This window comes from Ambystoma mexicanum, chromosome 1q (genome assembly GCF_040938575.1).
Source record: "Ambystoma mexicanum isolate Mex_15411 chromosome 1q, UKY_AmexF1_1, whole genome shotgun sequence".
Classification (NCBI taxonomy): Eukaryota; Metazoa; Chordata; class Amphibia; order Caudata; family Ambystomatidae; genus Ambystoma; species Ambystoma mexicanum.
The window spans coordinates 294,800,579-294,822,645 of record NC_090922.1 but is presented as its reverse complement, the minus strand read 5'-3'; the positions used below and the strand labels follow the sequence as shown (position 1 = coordinate 294,822,645).

Sequence of the window (22,067 nt, the reverse complement as noted above, 5' to 3'; positions counted from 1 at the left end):
TAGATGAACCTAACATTACTTTAGGAATACAGGAATAGGACATTATTCCTTTTCCCCATCCTTCCAAAAGACCATGGGGATCCCACAGCGTATCATGGCTTTCATACTCAACTGGTAGGCTAAGGCAAACTTCATATTGATGAAGATGGGGGTTGGAGGATGGGGGGGTAACACGCTAGTGTAGAGGAGCAGCTGCATGCCTCTGCAGGAAATCCCGCCGCCCCACCTCCTATACGTTGGAAGCCTGAGATTGTGCTGTGTTTGACACCAGCAGATGTGGCAATACTGCAGTGTATATTCGAAAGAAGATACCCATTTAGATAACTATCAAATGTATCCCCGAAGAGATGACAATTTGAGGAAGGAACTCCCTGAAGGAATATGAAATGAGCAAAGAAAGAAGTCTGTGACATCATAAAAGTATGAACGACGTCTCAGGATAATGGCTGAATAGTATGTATGGATCCTGCAGAAACTAACGAGGAAAAGAATCAAGTGAACTCTTAAATATGAAAAAGAAGATTACAAGTGCACAAAGTGTTGCAATGAATCAACCGACCAATAATTGTACAGACGCTGAAACGCAATGTAGACCAAGTCATCATGGAAGCTGGCTACATGTAGCGAATAGAATCCAGGCGAAGCCACCAACGCATAGGAGCTGGACATCGGTGTCATGAATTTTAGTAAGCCAAGACCCAGGAAGAAGAAGAAAGGGAGAATTGTGTTGCAGCAAGAATAAGCTGAAATCGTGGGGCTGCATGGCAATGTTGTCTGGCATCGAATCAAGACTGAAGCAGCCAAGGTTGGCCATTTATTCTGGAAAGGAGTGAACGTGCAAAGGATTAATCATCCCTTGTTAAGGTGCAGAGAAAGAACACCAAGAGTGCAGAGTTGTATTCATTTAAGACAGTTAAAACCTGCAAAATGGACCAAATCGTGGTCTCCTGTCACGTGAGCCAAGGATGAAAATAGAGTTGAACTTGAAGTCCTATAACAACTATAGTGACTGACCACACTTCCATGTATTCTCAGATACAAGGATACTTTGCAAGGCCAAGTTCAAAGACAATCTTCATGGCAGAAAACTTGGGTGATGAGAGATGCTGGACTAATTGGGTGGGGAGGTAGAGTCAGGCCCATCTCCTTGCACCTGGGTCTGGGCTTATGTGCTTCTAAATGAACCGACTGTTCCAGACATGTCACACGCGTGCCAACCAATTGTAAAGGCCCATATAAGGAAGGACCTTATAGTCTACAGACCAATAACAAACCATGTACTTAATGTTTTTGAAGAGGACATGTTTTAGAGGTAGGCATATATTGTCCACCTGGCAGTGGGCAGCCAATTACAATCCTAGTTCTTATGTAATGTGTACTTCGATGTACCCCTTAAGCCTATTCCGATCCCCAGTAGGTTTTTCATTATTTGCCACCTAGAATGATGCCACCTCAGATGTGTTTTTAGTATAAAGTCTATGTTGTATGAAAACGTCTTTGAGAGAAATCGAGCGTACGTCCGTTGATGTTCGTTGTAGCTTCCTGTTTTAGATCATTGTTAAAAAAACTGTACTTTGCCACCTTCCTGAGTTGATTCAGTGTTATTCTGTGAATCCATCCATTGCATGCATATTCCTAAAGGGCCATAAGCTCACTAGTATGTGTCCCACTGCTCATCACTGAACAAGAATCGCATTCAAAGGACCAACTGAGATGGATAAATTCAAACAGACTGTTTAATATCCATGATCAAATTATGCACAATCTACACTGTCAACCCTATCAGACCGATGACCCAGACTGCATAGCCAGATGGCGTACAGGTTTATAATATTGAAATATGGCATGGCCATGACCATACCTACCCCTTCCACTACCGCAGGGTTGATAGGATTATTCCATTAGATCAGGGATCTGAGGTGGGGTCAACTAAAACTGCTGGAGGACAGGGGGACGTTGATCCAGTCTTATTCAGGAGAAACAACCAGAGATTCTGGCCACACCCTGATTGCCTGATGAATGCCTCACAACTGCTGTGCATTCTCCACCAGGGCCCACCAAGCACAGCGCGTGACCTACTTAGAGTGAGGTTTGAGACGGCACTCAGCCTGCCAGCTTTACCATGCAGGAAGGTGAGGAAAGGGCCAAGGGTTCCCATATCTCTAACAGCCAGTTCCCCGAACCTAAAGTTTCCACCTCCAATAACCCTTTGCTCTCTGCTTATGTGTGGAGTCATCAGACTGCCCTTTCCCATCATCTGCCAATTCCCACATCATTGTTGTACCCAGTGTACTATTAGAGAGCCATGGAGAGAGACAGAGTTATTGACAGGGCAAAGTGAGCAAGTGAAATGGAGGCAGACAAGAGTATGGGTGTGGGGAGGAGACTAGGCTTCTTTGATATGTTACGCTTTTGCATGCTTTTCTACAAATTGAAATGCTTTGTTAGGCCAGGTCATGTACTTATGACTTGATAGGCCATGTTATTTCTTTCTACATGTGGATTGTTTATGCCCCTCACTAACTTGTTGAACATTATACTTTCAAGCTCATACTTCACTGCTCCCAGGGGGTCCAATGTGAATCCTCTTTCTGGGATGTGCCCTCCAAATGTTCCCAACTGCAAATTGACCCGTCTGAGGTTTTGCTCAAAGTTGTCCCACTATGATCTGACCCCTGGTTTCAAAAGCAATTGGTGCCTCACTGTATTTTTTGTTATCTGACGCACAAAGTAATTTGCGTGGTTTGCTCCTAGATACCGCACCTTGACCTCTTCACATGTGGAGTTGTACCTACGGACCCCACCAAGACCGTCTCGTCTCTGCAATAGCTACAAATCACTCTCAAATTATGCTCTCAAGCTATGCTCCCCCACGGTCTACTTGGTACCCAGTGCTGCATGCTCCCAAGGTCTTCCACTCCTCCCTGTGTGCCCCCACTCTCAATCAGGACCAGCCACTGGCCACTATCATAAATACCAGCACTCTCAACTGTACCGCCGGCCATATCCTCTCAAATACCTTACCCAAAAGGCTTGGGACCCCTTCCACATCTTTACCATTGCTGCACCGGATGGATGATCAGAGTAGCCCACAGGGCCCTCCACAAACCTCCCTGCACTAACACTCTCAATGTCTACGTTCAAACACATTATACGCATACCAACCAAGCCAATCAGACACAGCAATTGATAAACATTAATGGGTTTAAAATGCTTAAAGTGTCACCTGTGCATCTTGGTTACTACTAGGCATTAGGATAACCCTCGAAACAGACATCAAAACAACAGACCTCCTCAACAAAATTACACAAAACATCCGCGCCAAAGCGTTCTAAGAACACAGGCACTCAAGGCTCCCTGAAACACATCGCTCAGGGTTTGTATTTCGCATTGGAGGCCCAACCTGGCCTTTCTGTTCATTTTCCTGGGGCTCTCATTAAACCCGACAATTATTTCTTTTGACTTTCCATGTTCCCCCTAATGCAACGTTGACCTTAATCCGCAACCTCAGATGTGGCTTGAATCATAAGGGTACTACTATGATACAGTGGGTCATATCCATCATCCAAAGCCTCACCTTCATAGCCAGAGATGGGTGTGTGTGACCATCACTCTATGCCAAAGTGGGGGGCACTTTCTGACCCATATATTTTTCAATTTATATCTGTTTCTCCCTGCTCAGTGTTCCAAGGGTGCCCAGTTCTGCTCCTTGCCCAAAGCGGTCTACTGTGGGTGCACCTATATCAGTGGGCTCAAAAGGGATACTTGTACTATTTTCCTGGGGAAGTCTTGTTTCAAGCCCACAATGGGGACACCCCAGTGCCCCCCACCCCTGAAGCGATGTCCCACATTCTGAAGGTACTTCATTGTGAAGGGCTCCTAACAGTAGAACTCTTATGCACCATTCTATGACTCATAGGTATCTTAGACCTGCTGTTGCCATAGACCATATACCACTCTATTAATAATAATAGCCAAGTCTCATTTTCATGTCAGTTTATCGGAAATCTGTGCCTACATACGATTTGGTTTGTCTTTGTCGCGCAATACAAAATCCTCAACAATCAATCACTTACTTATATCATTACTATGGATCAAAGGCCTCACAATTCTTTGAGTGCTGAGCTAAATTAGAATTACAAAAAGAATTGTGCAGTTTTTCCCTTGCATACATCTGTTTTGGGAGTAGAGATACAGTGAGTTCTGTACCCCACCCTCATGAAAACAATGTGTATGTTATGTGTACAATACAAATGCCTCCCAAGGACGCCCAAATGATTAAACCTGCTGTTACTATAAAAACATGGGTATTCTATATGGTGTAGACCCACCATAAACGGAAGTTAAACAATAATAAGACTCAAATGGGAGCATGGATCTCAGCTAGAGGGGTACAGCACACCAAAGAGAGTGGCTATGTACAGGGACAATGGCTTTTGCCCAGGTAAAGGGAGAAGTCGTGCCTCTGCATAGAAGGCAGCCATTGCTGGGAAAGAAAGTACCCAGTTGTGGAGGAGACAAAGACTGCATTCTCCACACGTTTGTGAAATAGGGACCGGTGAAGGACATTCGGAAAAGATGGACTTATATGCCTCTTTCTAGATGTGCAAGACTCTGTTTATATAATGGTTTGCCATTATTTTATTCTCCAGATGTTTTGTTCCTCAACTCTCATGATCCGTAGCCAGCATCATCAGTGAAATATCATGGGAGTTGTAGTCTAAAACATCTCTCCATCCAAATTAGTAACCATGGTTTACATGAGAAAGGAATACCTCTTGCTTTAGGCTTTAGGCCATGGGTAGTATGGGTGCTGGGGGCTATCCAGAGTGTTCATTACAGTTATGGATGTGTTTGTTGGAATAGATGTCGGATCAAGTATGGGTGAATGCCCCCTGCCAGCTAGAGAATGCCATTTAAGGCAGTCTGACAAGGTGGGAGGAGATTACACTTTTCCCATCAGGGTGAGTGATGGAATGTAAGTGTTCTGGACCCCAAGGTGAGTGAGTGAGTGAGTGTGTGTGTGTGTGTGTGTGTGATCCAACAGCATTCCCCACACTCAACCTCCCCGCCCCCCCCCCCCCCCACCACACCACACACACAGCATGCGAGTGACAGTCTTATCTGGTGTAAAAAGATTTTCTTGGATGAGCCAATATCTTTGTATGTTTTGGTTTGCGTTGATCTGTGAGGAAAGGAAAAATAGTTCCCAGAGTAATAGATTCTCATAGATAGAGGGCAGGCCTTTAAAGGGCCGAGAGGTTGACAGGGTGGTTGGCTGTAGGTACTTCCTCGTCTTCAGGACTGCATACAGTAGGGCTGATTCCAAGGTGATGCCATGTTGGGGTAGAGCGCCAAAAATGAAGATCAAGTCTGGCACTATGTTGAACCTTTCATGGGGATATGGTAAGAGCGTAAACCATCAAAAGGTGTAGGGGTCATTGGATCCTAGATTCCTTTACCAACTCGCTGTGAAAAGTAGTCGGACGTTTTTCAGCAGAGGGGGCAAGCAGGTGACCGACACATTCAGGATTGTCTAATTTCCCCATTAAGGAGAACAGGTTAAGCATCATGGTTTTGCCTACAGCATTTGACGCCGGAACACCCCAGATAGTAGGCTCAAAACTAAGTGTGTAGATATAGAGACATCCCCACAAGAATTTGGAGGGAGGAGTCTAAAAATATAAAATGTATCACTGACTCCAACAGCCAATTGTCAAGTGATGTGTTCCCTGGTTTTGGGTGCATAGAGTCATCCCCATCACCCCAGCATGAGGCTGTGTGGTTGAAGGTGGAGTTGTGTCATCTGTGGCTACAAAGTCATTATTTTCAGGTGAGGCCCCCTAAGTAATTGGTTTATGATCGAGGCATGAGGAGTGGTGAATGAGTTTTTTTTAACAATCATAAAAGCAAAATGTAGCATCAAGATAGATACTTTAAAAAGATTAGTGTACATATTTTGTTACCATTATGGCACCATAATGCCATATGGTGCCTGAGGCTATTATTCATCAGATCATTATCCCGAAGCTAATATTCAAGCTGCAAAGTGATAACAAGGCACCATGACGATATTATTTCATTCAGATTATTATCCTGAGGCTAATATTCAAGCTGCAAAGTGATAACAAGGCACCATGACTAGAAAATCCAAAATATTAACATAATCGCATTAAGTTGATACATAGCTTTGTTTAAAGTTGATCATGCCTGTGTGATCAACGGAAGACAAGACCTTATAGATGTATACAGGTTTATTTGGTTCGCATATGGATTGGTGAAGTCCTGTGCAATACATGTTTTGTTTTTACCCAGAATTTCCTTAGGACAGTGGTCCTTTATCCCTTGCTCCACCCACAGTTGACTGCCTGGAGGTAGACCATTTCTAAAAATCTTTGTGATTTATAGTGTCCCACACCTCCTCCTTGCATACGTCTTTCTTGGTCCTGGCAGATGCCCTGTGCGACATGCCTTTTTTTCTCTTGGACTTTCCTACATGGTAGCCTCATCTGGGACCTCCATTGTTCTGGCAGGAATCCAGCGCAGTGCATTGTGCTGCTGGTTGTACTTCTCTTATATTCTGTTTAAATAGGACTATGGGGCACGGTCCAAGCCATGAAAGTGTTTAACTGTGATCGATGTGTTCTGTGATTAGGTACGTCCTAAGCAAACAGCTGGTCCTCCAGGTAACTTGTCTAGGTTGTCTAGGTTGGCGGACAACCCCACAGCTGCACCACCTGAGGGTAACACAGCACATGAATAAGATTTTGAAATCAATCTACCACCCACATTCTGGAAATTTCTTCTAAAGGAAGGCATTCAAAACAGTGCAGTATGCGCGGTAACCGGTCTTGGTCAGAGAGAAAATATAACTCAAGCCAGGAAATCATTACATTGTCTTCCAGTTGATGCAAGAGTCTCTTTTCGGTCTCTTACGTTGGCACACAAATTCCTATTTTATACCAGGCCAAAATATTGGTCAGAAAAGCTTTTTTGGCTTACGAACCATAGGGTATCTAGATCAAATGTTTCTAACCTGCTCATTGTGCCAAGAGCTAATTTGTCCATTGCTGGTCATGGGGCATTCCATGTTATAGTGCCTAAACTGTCGAATGCCCTTCCAGCATTTTTGCAGGGATGCAAATCTCTAGGCCTTTTGAACAAATTACTGAAAACTCTGTTATTTGTTATTTTCCTGTGAGGTTCTCCTTTGGTCTGTTTATGGTTTGTCTAGCTTTCTTTTGCTGTACTTCTCGGATTCAATGCCCTGATGCTTTGGGGCTTGTTTCTACCTGGCGCTATATAAGTAATAACAGATAGAATAGAGATATGGGCCATCCGACTCTCAAATCCTTCTCTAGATGGCAGCATTTCGAACTTCATTCTGAAATTCACAGGTTCCCACAACGTGATTTGAGCGGGGCCTATGACTTTTCCCAGCAGTAGTGCACACAGACTCCTGACAACCAGCTTCTCCTGGAGCCCAAAGCGTCTTGCAGTGCACTGGAGGAATTAGCGGTGGGGGTTGGGGGTTCATGGTAGGATTGCTTGACCCTCCAATCCTCTGTATGTTCACTGTTACAACTTTCCTACCCAGGCAAGGATTGTTTACTCATGCTAGAAGGACCTTTCCCACTGAAAAGGCAAGGGATGGGGTGGAGGACGTAGGAAGCGCCAATATATATCCTTTATGGCCTGCATCACTGAACCAGTGGTGGTCCCCCGGGTGACGCCAGTCCAATCCGCGTGGCCCCAGCATGTGGCTGTCACCACCCTCACACAGAATCTATGTAAAGACTAATGAAGGCCTCTGCTTCACAGATGGTGTCAGGACCGGCGGGTGGAAGCTATGGAATTGCTGGTGACATTAATCTATTCAGGGTAGCGCTCTAGTCCTCAACTAACATGGCGGCCTGCACTATAACTTCCGGCTCCACCCCTTCTGCCGGTGCGTTGTATCTGTTTTCTCTTGCTACTTCGCTCACACTCCGGTGCCTATTCTCTATTTTCTTGTGATTACTCCCGTTCTCTGCATCCCGGGCCTCCGGGATCCCTCTCATCCTGTATCTGTGTTTTCTGTCCTTTCTTTCTTATACGGTATCCTGCCGTTATACCGCTGCCCAGTTTCTGTTTACCTTCTCTCGCTATCTACGCTTTCGTCCTCCTTGCTTGCATTCACGGCGCCTTGCCAGATAAACCCTGCCGCTTTAATTTTACACGCGAGCGGCAGTGTTTCTTTTTGTACGCGAGCAGCTCTCACGACTTCCATTTCCTTACCTTACTTGCACCCGGCGCCTGTCCGTTCCTGCTTGACTTTAGCTTCCATTTCTTTCGGTGTTTGAGGTTTCTTTATCACAGGTTTTTTCTATTGCATTTCCTTTCAGCTCCAGTGCCTTTTTCCCTGAACTTCTGTACATTCTATCCTTTCCGGTTCCTTCATCACTATTGAGCCCTTCTCATCTTGCAGTACTCTAATTATTGCTGGACATTGGTCTTTGGAAGCTACTTTTCATTACCTCCGCAACACACCAGAACCAGGGTTTTTTCTGCCTTTCGGCTTTTTCCCTGGGGCGAGGCTGGCCCCGCCTAGGGGGTCTCCCTGGGCAGTTTCTCATCTCTGTCACGGTGGCCTCTGGAGGGGCCAGACCTTATTTACACGAAAGAAAAGGTTGGAAACTAAAGGACAACCAACCCAAGGAAAGGAAGAAGGATAATAAGAAGCCTGAAGCTGCACTTAAGGATTGCCCCTCCGAGGATTCAGGTGAGGAGAAGGGGGAGTTTGAACCTGACCTTGACAGATGGAAGGAGCATTTTTAGGGGAAGGTGCATTTGTAGGGTGAGGCGGTGCAGAAATCACACATTATTACACATGAATGATTGGTATTGCCATAAGGTCACTTACACCCACTGTATCAATGAGCCATAGCTCTTTCATACCTGCAGTTTCTATGGACTATGTGTCTTTTGCAACCACTCTTAACATGGGCCAGAGGGCTCCTATATCAGTTATTAATATAGACTATAGGGATAATATTTAATGGAACATATTGATCACACTATGGTTCAATGATTTTATGTCTGAGGCCCACAGGAAAAGCAGGTGTTGTACAAACCATAGGTGTTTCACCCAAAATTACCAGAGGTATTCTCTCCACTGTTACTACAGGCCATGTGTATTACAGACACAGCTACCATGGGGCATGTGTTTCAAATGTATCCTGCATATGCCACAGCAAGGGTGAGTATTCGTAGTTTTAGCACTCTTATCATTCATGATTCAAAGACATTTAAGACCAATCTGAATGCAGCCTTGGGAGCACGTTTGAGGCTTTGCTTCAAAATTAGTGATCGGTATTAATATATACTGTACACAGTAGAATATAATCTAGAGAACATTAGAATAGCAAGAAAATCACCAGGAAGCCAGGTGCCAGAAATATTAGTACAGATTGGATGCTCAGCAACAGGAAAGCACACCTCCAAATGTAGTCCTTGGACAATTTACACAAGAAAATACCACATACTTAAAGATCGGGAAACATTTTCTGACCGCTAACCACACGTACTGCCAAAGCCTTCAGGGAGGCTACTTGAACCGCAAGTACCTACTGCTCGCACCCAGCCCCTTGACGAGTGCAAACATGGCAGCTGATCCACTGAGCCCCACAACTGGTGCTAATGGTTCCTACCTGCTTCTCCACTGGCACTTTGTTGTAGTATCTGATGCAGTCTTTACCCAGGAAGTCAAACTCGACCACATGCTTTTCTCCATCGAGCTCTGGGTAAAGCTTGATGTGCTCCACTCTCAAAGAGCAACAACCGACTGTGTCCGCCGTCTCCCCTTCTTCCTTTTCATTACCTGCTCTCAGAGCCAGCTAAAGTAAGAAAGCAAGCCAATCAGATTGTGCAAACAATATTCTCAAAAGTATATTATTCAGTCTAAAATACGTACATAGAGAAAATAACATGGGCATTCTTGGTTGACACAAGAGAAATATTTAGATTTGAGTCCCTTTGGGTTTACCATTTATATACAGTAAAGTCTTTGATATCCGGCACCCAGTTACACAGAACTATGAGCCAGCACCTCAGTTGCCAGCAATAGTAGCAGTTCCAGTTAAGAAAATGTCTGATTAAGTTTTGGAGTCAAATAACAGAGTAAACAGGCCATGAATCCTGGTTAGTTATCTTTTTTACCTTGTTATCCATCTTGGCAAACTGATATTATGCTCATTGGAATTTTGGATGATCTGGTACCATTGCGGTCCCAATGGTGCCAAATAATTAAACTGTTACTGTATGTACTTTATAACATCTCAAACGTCGAAAGCCTAGTAAAATAACAGAACCAGGTATTTCAAAATTACTTTGATTCAATACTAGCTGATATACCCGGCGTTGCCCGGGCTTTCATTGCCTCAGAGGTAACTGTGAAAAATGTGCTGCAGATTGGTGAAACAGTGTGGAATTGTATAAGGAACAACACTTTTCCAAGCCACAAACAAATTTGGACTTTTACTGAAATCCGGGGAAAGCGGTGGGGTGTCCAAATGTCATGTAACCAGTAATGTCCGGAGGGTCCGAACAGGTGACAGTGCAACATTTGATGCAGCTTGCTGAAACGGTGTGGAATTGTATAGGGAACATACGGGAAGCCACAAACCCACACATGTTCACTTTTATATATAGATAATATGTCAACTATTTCACATATAAAATCAATAAAAATTAAAATGTTTATACAAATTCACATTTAAGAACAAGATTGAAACATTTGTCAATCATAAAAAATAAAAATACTTCACATCTTCATATTATTTATCTACAAACAGAACCAAATTCAAATTTAATTTCTGCTTTCATAATTAATAACACATGTATTGTGCCTATAAAATAATCCTTGATTCATTACTCCATGACATCACATATTTAAAACACATTCTGCATTACAGAGTAATCTAAAATACTGTTAAAACTACTCTCAGGAAAAAAAGGATATAGACTCAAAGACCCAAGTCTGTCTTTTTGGTTCATAGTTACTAATTTGAAGCCTGTGAGAGGCCCTAATAAAAAGAGACCTACAACTGAGGGAATGGTACAAGGAAGTAAAGGCAGCTCTGGATAAGGCAGACAAGAAGAGTGTACAGAGAATCATTGTGCAGTATTGTGACAAGCTTTGAGCTCTCCGGTGAGCAAGAGGAGACCAGCACATAGGTACTAGAACCTAGAACCTGCATCCTGCATCAGAGGTGCTGTTGGTGGCAACTAGGTCATGTGAGAAACCTGAAGGTGTCTCACTGACTAGTCGCCGGGGGATCTGTCATTCAGGTGGCCAGGACACGGCCATTGCTATTGGATCCAGTTCCTGGGGGGTGGACCAGTGAGAGAGGATAACCTGGATGGGGGGGGGTCCTTGGGGAGTGGAAGTGGGACACCAAAGGGTGAGATGCAGTATCCCCCTTCTTATAACACCTTTTCCCCATCCCACCCCGTAGGATACTCTTAACACTACCCCCCTTTTCCGACACTAACACTTTCTTTCGCACACCACGAAAGACAACGGAGAAACACCAAAGGCATTTACCTGACATGACCCAACGCCAGGGTCAGGCAATGTCAGGCAATTGACGGGAAACACACACCTCATGGCCCTTTCCCTTGCCCACAGGGATAAAAGGTGGAGCACAGGAGCACAATACAAGCAAGGTAGACCGCATGACGAGAGAGCTAACTCAGCACGGCAGTTCAAGAGGAGGAGAAAGACGGCATGAATCGAGAGGGTGCCAAAGAGAGGTGACCTTGTCCTTTCTGACCAAGGCACGTGAAACCTCCACAGAAGGAATAATAAGACCGCAAACTTTAGTCAGCTTGTGTTGCAGCAGATGTCAACGGTAGTGTTGCAGCAGATGTCAACTATACACAGAGTCCTCCTCCACTGACAACCTTGCTGGGAAGAGACGCTTGGACCCATGGTACCGGCCTCGAGTCCAAAGACAAGAAAAGCCAACTGGTTCTCTACAGTCGGTGAGTCGAGGGGAGAGCCGATAAGAAACCGAACTGTGCAGAACAAAAGTAGCATGCAGATGATTAAAGAATGTACAAAGAACTGTTAATATGCAAGGGGAAAGCCAGCATAGAAGAGTCAAACACCACGTGGGTGTTCACTCAGGAAACTCTGGGCGATTACACTGTTGAACTACCATAACTAGAAGGCCTTGGGAGAAAGGTGAGAAATGGGTCAAAGTGGTCATACAGGGGTCTATTAAAATCCTCTGTACAGTCGAAGGCTTTGACCGACAGATGATTGTGAAGCTAATGGAAGCGAATCCAGCATCGTAAAGTTGTCAAGAGTGAACTCAACCGAGGGATGCCAATAAAAGGGGGCTAAGTCTGAAGTCCCGATTAACAGTGTGTTGACAAGAGTAAACCCGGCAGAGGGATGCCCACAGTGAACTGTTTAAAAAGATATTAAGATTTGTGAATGTCACAAAGAAAGTGCGCTGAAAGCCATAGTGAACCCAGCGGAGAGAGGCTAACAATCGAGAAGGGTCTGAGCCGGAAGAGGGGAACCCAGGGGTGAAAAGGCATCACCAAACGTGCAAGCAGAAAGGAACTTTTGTGGAAGACATCAGGTCCTCGGAGGCAAGATACTTTTTTGGAGAACATAGAGACTTAACCACTGAAGGCACTGATAAACTGGAACTGTTGGCTCGTGCTGGGAAAGCTTGAGCGTGTGCTGTGCTCCAGGGTCCTACCTTCGCCTGTGCTCAAAACGTGGGGAAGGGAGACCTGACTACCGCATCCTGACTTATTATTTGTGACCACTTCTTTCTTTTCTGTGAATCCTATCCGGCACTCCTTGTTTGTATTTAGCCTAAGGATTGGCAATAGGTTTTTCTTAATATAGGCCCTTTTATTTGACAAGACGCCACTAGGACTGCCTTATTATTATTTGATGGTCGTAGCTTTCTCCCATCATAGATTTAGGCTTAGATTAAGCGCTTTTCCAACTTGCATATACAGTTTAATAAACACCCTTGAACTGTGATCACTTGTGTCTGTCTTTACTGTTGCTACCATGAGATCCCTACAGTCACTAATGGTTTAAATGGAGGCAGGTGACTCATTTGCCATGTAAATGTCTTTCTGACACTGGAGATTTGTTTGCACAAAGCAGTCAACCCCAAGGTGTGTCCCTGGACTCTCTGCCCCTGCTTCACTTTCTTCCTGTAGCCCTCCACCTTGCTGATATCTTCACCCTTCAGGCTTGCCTAATGGCAGGTCAAATGACAGACTCATCCAGGACAATGAGGACTAATTGGTTAGAGAGGCCTGTGTTCCCTAGGAATGGGACTCCTGCGCCTGCCTTTCTCCTTCAACAATGGCGGGCACCGGGCAAACCTCCTCCACCTCACTGTGCCCCTTCTTCTACATCCTCAGGTTGGTCTACTCCCTACTGCAGTATCATGACAGGTGGTTCTCCCCACTGAGGATATTCACAAACATGAGGCTTCTTCTGAAGGGCACCCTTCACGCCGCTCCTCTATCCTCGCTTTCTCCCCTTGCTCTTCTGTGTGGAGACCACTTCCACCTTAGCTATCTCCCTCAGACAGGAACCATACCACTGTACTGCTCCACAGTGCTTGCTGCAATCACACCCTTTTCCCACATGAGGAACTGAGGAACATGTCTGTGTCCTCCTATTCAAATACAGACACTGCCTCTCTGTGGGCTTGGCCTCCACTGAAGGACCTGCCTCTGACTTAATCCTACACCAGAGAACTGGGCAAGGCTTCCACCAGATGACCTCTCTCTTCTCCTCTTCCTCCTCCTCCCTTCTCAGAGTCACAAGCACCCAATTCCAAGAAATAATTAGGAGAACCAAATATAACATGATAAATGGGACAGAGGAGGAAGGGACCCAGGGGACAGAGGAGGAAGGGACACGAGGAAGGGACCCAGGGGAACGAGGATGGAATCCTGGGAGCGGGGAAGAAACCCATGGAGCGAGGAAGGAACCCATGGAGCGAGGAAGGAACCCATGGAGCAAGGAAGGAACCCATGGAGCGAGGAAGGAACCCATGGAGCGAGGAAGGAACCCATGGAGCGAGGAAGGAACCCATGGAGCGAGGAAGGAACCCATGGAGCGAGGAAGGAACCCATGGAGCGAGGAAGGAACCCATGGAGCGAGGAAGGAAATCATGAAGCGTGGAAGGAACCGAAATAAGGAGGAAGGAACCCAAAGAAGGAGGAAGGAACCCAAAGAAGGAGGAAGGAACCCAAAGAAGGAGGAAGGAACCCAAAGAAGGAGGAAAGAACCCAAATTAGGAGGAAGGAACCCAAAGAAGGAGGAAGGAACCCTGAGGGGTTTGAAATGAGAGAAACAAAGTTGTAATGTTAGCAACATTAGACATTTTATTACAATACAAGTCTTTGGATTAAGGCCTTTCTGTCCCTATCCTAAAGCGAGTTTCCCTGCCTAGGAAATAAAAACTAAAGATCACTCTCTCTCTCCTCATCAGAATTAGGAAAACTGTTCTTGTGTCCAGAAATCTGAGGCTCACACTATAAATTAACAACCAGAGGTGTCAGGTGTCACCTCTGCTTTTAATTCAGCAAAAGGTGTGCAAATCTAAATATGCAAATCCAACAAAACAAACCTTGTATCCAGGGTAGGATTCCCTTCCCCTTAACTGTTTCAGGTAGAATAAAAATGTTCTGTTCAAACAATGATTCTCTAAGCATAGTAGAAATGTCTATTTCACATAACACTTTAAGGATGATGAAGTGTCTTTTCCAAGCAATGGTGTTTTAAGGATGGCCAAAGTATCTCTTAGCAACTTAAGTAATGGTGTTTTAATACTTTAGGAATGTGAAAGATGTATTTTCCAAACAATAGTTCCTTAAGAGTAGTAGAATTGTTTCTTTTACACAATACTTTAAGAATAATTAAGAGTGTCTTTGCAAGCAATGGTTTTTAAGGATGGCAAAAGTGTCTCTTCTCCACAGCAACTTATAAAATAAGGTCTCCTGGTGTACTACCCTGCCAGGAATACTCCAGTATACTCTTCTGGCAGGTATCCTTCCTCTCCAAAGGCTCTCTGCCTAATATACTTCTTTGAGCGCACTAGATAAGAACACGTTAAATCAGTAACATGGGTACCTTCATTCGCTACACATTGTGGAGACATGATTGAAATCAAGTTTTATATGGTGCGAGGAACTTACAGGGATGGATTGCGGTACAGATTTGGAATGAACTTGCATATCCCCAGAATGGGGTAGACAAGGACACGCAAAATTGCCAACATGGATTCTTTTGGGTACGATGCGATGCAAGGTTACGAGTGAAGTCAAGCGATACACGGCGTGGGGAACTTACAGGGCCAGAGCGCTGATGGAGTAGGGAGGAATAAATCACGAGATTTAAATATCACAGTACCTTTTAAAGTAGTCTCAGTTTGTTTCAATCCATGCAGGGTGCACATTAACGGTTTATAGTTGGTGACTACTGCGTCAAAATGCAATCTGCTCTGCACGAAACCTGGAAGTGTTTTATGCAGCCCCATATGACCAAATGATGGTTGTTCTGAAGAAGGATGGTCGTTGAGAAAGATTTAGACCACTCGAGTTGACACATGATCTAAGTTATCATTCAATTTTATTGTTCACTGACAATCAAAAGGCCCAATACCTACAAAGGAGTGTGAAGTATAGGCTGAGTTTGACTTGGAATGTCCAGAGATGAAAATGTAATAGCACACCGGCTTCATCTGTTGGCCTATCTGTTTCTATGTCAATACATTTTCTGTTTTGAATTTGGGGATCGATGGTTTATGCACTGGTATGGATGTGCTTAGAATGGGTCATATTATGGGGTGTTACAATGGCACTTATTAATGTTTACAAAGCACTGTTACTTTAAAAATGTCATAAAAAACACACTTTATTTGACAATTATTTTACATTATTGTTTAATAAAACTTGATTAATTAATGCAATTATAATTTAACTAGTTTTCCATTATTTGTTGAAAAGGTTTTTGAATGCGTCAGAGCTTTACTTTTGCACTAACGTTTTGGATAAACCTTGAGACGCGGTGCTCCATGAATTATATGGTTTGACCTCAGTGTTTTTGGCGGTGATGTACTTCTTTCAACAGGTCTTCTTGCAATCTTTTCTTCATCTTTCAGTTCTCTTTCAGTATAACACAGTTGTACTCCTTCACCGTTTATACTTTAATGGCTCCAGGTATTACTTGTTCCAACTTCCTCCATATTGACATCTCATATATGAAGACATGTACAGATCTTGCTCTTCAACTACTTCATTAATGTTCAATTGCTTATGACAATATTTACTCCAGCTTTCCCCATATCAACATCTCATCTATGGAGACTTGTGTAAATTCTGTCTTTCTATATTACTTGGTTGATATTCAAAACAAGTTTCCAATTGTTCGTATGCCTGTCGGTAAGCCCCGGGGTTCCCAATTCTTCTTGGCAGAATGACCAGTGTTTGCCTGCCTTTCTGACCAGTGGCATATGGCTGCAGTGAAGCCCTTGCTTCGGGAAAGCATTTCCTGTTGGGCATACCCTCTTGCGGTTCTCCCGCCGGCTTCATCATCCGCCGGTTGAACTGCTGCTTTTCAATGCGACTGCGTCTCTGCCAGCCTCTCCACTGCCGCCAGCTCCTCAGCGGTTCACATGCGGCAACCACTGTGCTTCTCCTGGTCTCTCACCTTTCCAGTAGGAAGCACCTGCCTTCTTCAGCACAGTCCGCTTTTGTGTGGCTGCCTCCAGTACTGCTTCCCACTTCATCTGCTTTGTATCTCTCTTCTCCTTCACTACTAAATTGAAGAGGCACACCATTTTTTTTTTAAAAAAAGCTGATTTCCATTACTAGTCTGCACATGTAGCTTGGTGCTTCTGTTAATCCACATTACCTCCTTCTTCCTCTTCCTCGTCTTAGTACTTGAGGCTTCATGGGTGTTGAGTCCATAGGAGTTTTATACTTTTTAAAACTGCATAGTTTTGAATCTTTGTTTAATTATGTATGGGTTATTTACATATGAGGTGTGAATGGTATCCTGCATAGGGTGTCGGGTAAGAAGGGATTTTACCACTGGTAGGATTTGTAAAATTGACAACATGCCATCAGGAATTAAGGAATTATATATAGGGCCTTGCATCCCTCCTGAAGGGGTCACCACATCTCACTGACAGCCATCGCCTCTCATAATTCTAAAGCAGTGTCAGGATCAGGTAGCGGCTGCTGTCCCTTGGCCACATGGATGGGGATTTTAGGCTGGGGATCAGTGATGACTCCACAGGATTCATCACAGAACCCAAAGAAGGAGCAAGGAACCCAAAGGAGGAGGAACGAACCCAAAGAAGGAGGAAGGAACCCAAAGAAGGAGGAAGGAACCCAAAGAAGGAGGAAGGAACCCAAAGAAGGAGGTAGGAACCCAAAGAACAAGGAAGGAACCCATGAAACAGATGAAGACCCAAGGCAATGCTATACTAACAAGAAAGAAACCACCACAACAGCAAGTGAGGACATCAGCAGATGATACAATACACAGAGGGGAAAAGTGGGAAATCAAACATTTGGGATGGGCTCAGGGACAGGAAAGTTACTTTGGCTTTCCAAGTTTTATCAGGGAAACAAAGAACAAGTGACGAAATGAAAGGCCAATGTTTTTCCCCTTTTTTATATGGGCCAAAAAACAAAACAATGAACAAACACTAAGCAGTTAAAGAAGTACACAATGAACAACAAGAACACCCTCAGAACAACAAACACAAAAAAACCCAACTACTAAACCAGCACCTACAACTAATACGAACTCAAGCATTAAACATCCTCCAAGAGGGCGCCTGATCTGCATAACACCTTTCTGCATGGCAGAGCAAACTCCACAAGGGAGCAGGGAGTGTGCATGGCCTTTCATAGAGCCTTGAACTGCCTTTGTGAGATTTGAGGGCTCAGATTGGCTGAATGGACTCAGTCAGCTGGGAGGGCTTTGCTTTACTGATAAAACTAGATTAATTAGTTAGAGATTTAACCCAAGAAACGAAGCTCCCAATTGGACCACAAATCATTGCCTGCCAGAGACCTAGGAAACCACCACAAGCTTGACCTGGCTTTAAACCATGCCAAAAGGTATAGGAAAAAAATATTTAAACAAAATATCATATTTTATTTCTTTTTATCTGGAAACGTAAAACTGTATGTTCGATATAAATATTGTCTTTATATATTCAGAATATGAAATGTTGTTTAGTTAACTAAACTCCACGTCCCGATAGATGGGAGAAGATGTAAGGCCTGCCCTCTGGAGCACTGCCAGAAGCCTACACGTAGGTGCTGGCTACAAGGGAATGGGAGGTGGCTGAATGAAAGAGAAGGCATTCCAGAGAAGAGTCCCAGAGTGGGAGAAGGAAAAAAACACACAAGAGCGTGGAACGGATCCAAAAATGGTCCCAGCGGGGGTAGAGAGTTTCCCAGAGCGGGGTGAAACTGAATGAGGGAGACCAAGAAAAAGTGGGGAGAAAAAAATCCATCCCAGAGCAGAAAATCGAACAGATAAGAAGCCGAGTGGAGAGGAAAAGAAAGCAACCGAGAGGGGGAATGGGGGAGATTTTGGGTGACAAGGGGGCCTTAGCCAAACCCAAGAGCGCCCCAGTGGAGGGAGAAAGAGCGAATACCTCTGTGGGAAGACAAAAACCAGGCAAGCCCTATAGCAAGGAAAGAAATAGTATATTACAGAGTGGGAAGTGAAGTGGAAAGGAATCCCAGAGTGGGGAAAACCAGGAAGCTTCCCAGAGTGGCGAGAAACTGACAGCTTCCCGGAATGGGGAGTACGACCAGGAAAGGCCCAGAGTGGGGAGAAAAGAAGAACATCCCGAGAGGGGAAATGACCGTAGCCATCCCCAAAAAGGGGGAGGGGAGTAAGTGTAAAATCTGATAAAATGGGGAGTCTGGATTTGTTATCATTACAGAATCATTACTCTTTGCTATGGAATCATTCCATTATTGCATCCTGTTTAGTAGTACATGAAGAAGTAGCATCAATATATTATCCACATTATTAGACTGCCACTTCGTATGCATTAGCCATTTGCATTATGCATTTGAAGAGAGAAATAGGCCCTGTTATATGAAGAGTTTACTTAGTTATGTCATTGCCATATATGATAGAAAGAGATGCTTTTAGAATGATGTATTATGCATTTATGTAGCGCTTAGGCCAAGAGAGAAATGCGCTAGACACTAGAGAGAACGAATGAGGCCTGGAATGACACACTGTCATATTTGAAATGCCATGTAGAGCCATTTAGAATGACACGGTATATTTGTAGTTACGCATTTAGAGATATGTATATGTATTATTTATGCATGTACAGTGTGCACTTAGAATGAGTTTGCATATAGGTAGCACTTGCCACGGTTAGGAGAAAAAGGAAGTTATATTGATAGAATGACTCGTAAAGCCATTTCTGGAAGGAGACACACAGAAGCGCCGTGGAGTGCGGAGAGATCGTTATGAGTTAGTGTGCCAGGAATTCATAAACAATTTGGTTGATAAGAGGTCGCCTTTGCCTTAGTGTAGAGACGGCCTGGGCTTATCAGCATCAGCATGGCTTGGGGTGCCGCAGAGACAGCAAAGGTGGGGAGGCTGCGCCACATGTGGAGACAGAAAGAAGCCTTTTCAGGCAAGGAGAGGCTTTGAACACAGGCACAGAGAGAAGATTTTGTGATGCCAACAGTGGAGAGAACGGGTATGAATGGAGGAATAGATGGTGTTTTACAGGCACCGCACACAGAAGGCCATGAGCTAGTAGATATGCTTTGAAATGTCTCATTGACAGAGAACACGCAGTGACCAGAACACAGACTTTCAGGCACGTTCATATTTATAGAATGCTGACAGAGAAAGAGACATTCATAGCTTAGAGAATGAAGTAACCATGGGAATGAGTGCGTCATGGGATACTATAACCAGAAGTGAAGCGAAACGAGTTTTTGGTAGTTGCTGCGGGAGATGGTGATAGATGGAGTTTTGGATGGAGCTGCCCTCTGAGCGATAGATCAAGAGATGCAGTTCTGAGATTGAGGGAGAGGTGTCTTGGTGCAGCAGAATCCGATGGCTTTGGGAGATTAAGAGCTTGGCAGAGCTTGGCAGTTCGAGTGACCAGATCTTGAGAGGCAGACACTGACTGGCTGATTGCAGAGTTGTGCATAGAGGAGAGACTTGACAAAGACAGATCGGGAGAGGAGAGAGATGCACATGCAAATGGGAAGTATGGTTTATGGCCTAGATTAACAGATTGATTAGAACAGACACTCACACAAAGGGCTTTGGGTTTGGGAAAAGGGAAATCAGACAGGGATTGTCTTCGATAGAGTGTGTGAAGTATGGTGTGGATTGGATAGGGTTGATCCTGCATGAAGAAGAGGATTGCCGACGCTTGCATTTAGAGTGCATTAGAACCACAGGCTTGCATTAGAAGCCTGTAAGGCTTGTTATCCACTGAATGGTAAATTTGCACCAAAAGTATAAAAGGTGCAAATTAGATGGTTGCAATAGTTTTAGCATTATTTGCATTATGCTTTGCTGTGCATAAATAAATGTATTCTATTGTTATAAGTGAATCGATTCATGTGTTTTCTTTGTGTCTTGTGTTATTGTGTCTATAGGAGTATGTATGTAAGGAGTAATCTAGGAGTAACACAGTGCACATAGGCCCTGAGATACAAAAGCAGGGGGGGGCATAGTGATCCACACCCCCTAGGAGATTGTCTAAGACCGGTGCATGGTTGCCCAGGGGGACAAGACGATGGTAGAGATTGGTTTTACGGACTAACATAAGAAGAACCCTGAGTGGGAGGAAAGACTGAGGACCACAGACATAGGGGGAAAACACTGAAAGGCTCACAGAGTGAGAGGAGGTTAAATGAGATTTGGACTGGAATTATTCGTAAAGTTTCTAGCACACAGGAAAAATTGTATATGAACTGGACTTGTGGGTAAAAGTCCTTCATGGAGAAGGGACAGGAGTGGGAGTCAGAAGTCAGCAGCCAGACCCTCACTTTCAAACCTCACTAAGCCCCATACTCTTCCCTCCTTCTCCCCCATTGCAATAGATGAGGTCTCTAAATAAAGTAGTCAGCTCTATTAACGTTTCCTCCAAACAGGTGCTCCCCTGGACTTCCAGAAATATCAAGGACATCTCCTCTCTTGCCCCTACCTTGGCCGACTTCTGTAACCATTCCATTGCAATTGGCTCTTTCCGTCTACCCCTCAAACACTCCATTATGCACCTTCTCCTAAAAAAAAGCCATATGCTGACCCTTCCTGCCTGGCTAACCACACTGAATCTGTTGGCTGTCTTCACAAACACCAATCTGGCTTCAGAGCTTCCGGAGGCATGGAAAATGCACTTCTGAACACCTCTGATGACCTGCTTTCAAATCTTGATTCCAACTCTCTCCCGTTCTAATCTTCCTTGACCTTTCCTCTGCCTTTGACAAGGTCAATCATGCCATCCTCAAACCGTCTTTGTGATACCCTTTGCATCATGGACCTGGTAATAGCTTAGCTGACCACCTTCCTATCTAACTGAACTTCCCAGGTGCAACTGGATCTTTTCCTCTCCTCCGCATCACACTCTACCTGTGTCATCCCTCAGGGCTCTATCCCAATACTGTGGCTTTTCAATATCTGCCTTGCCCCTCTGGTCCGTTTGATCTCCACCTTCTCTCCTCACTTCCATTGTTATGCTGATGACACTTACTGACGACACACAACTCTCCGTCAAACTTCGCTTCACTACCTCCTCCTCTTCATTTCTCATACCAGACTGCTATTCAGGCATGTTGCACGGCTAATGATCTCTGCCTTACTGCCAGTAAGACCTTTCTCATTGGGACACCTGCTCCCTGTTTCCCTCGCACTTTATGGCTGCCCTCCTTGGGTCCCCTCCCCTCACCTTCCTTGCCAAGATTGCCAACTTTCAGCTTCACCTCCTCAGAGGCATTCTCCCTTTCTTCACCTTCCCCCA

At 44.5% G+C, this 22,067-nt stretch overlaps 1 protein-coding gene across 1 annotated transcript in view; it reads right to left on the bottom strand.

Annotated features, from left to right (window-relative positions):
- Nucleotides 1-22,067, bottom strand: part of LOC138527482 (DNA topoisomerase I, mitochondrial-like) — a 2,081,463-nt gene that overhangs the window by 137,427 nt on the left and 1,921,969 nt on the right. The window contains exon 24 of the mRNA XM_069638684.1: nt 9,690-9,875. Within this exon, the coding sequence (XP_069494785.1) occupies nt 9,690-9,875 (186 nt within the window). The remainder of the gene's footprint in view (nt 1-9,689; nt 9,876-22,067) is intronic.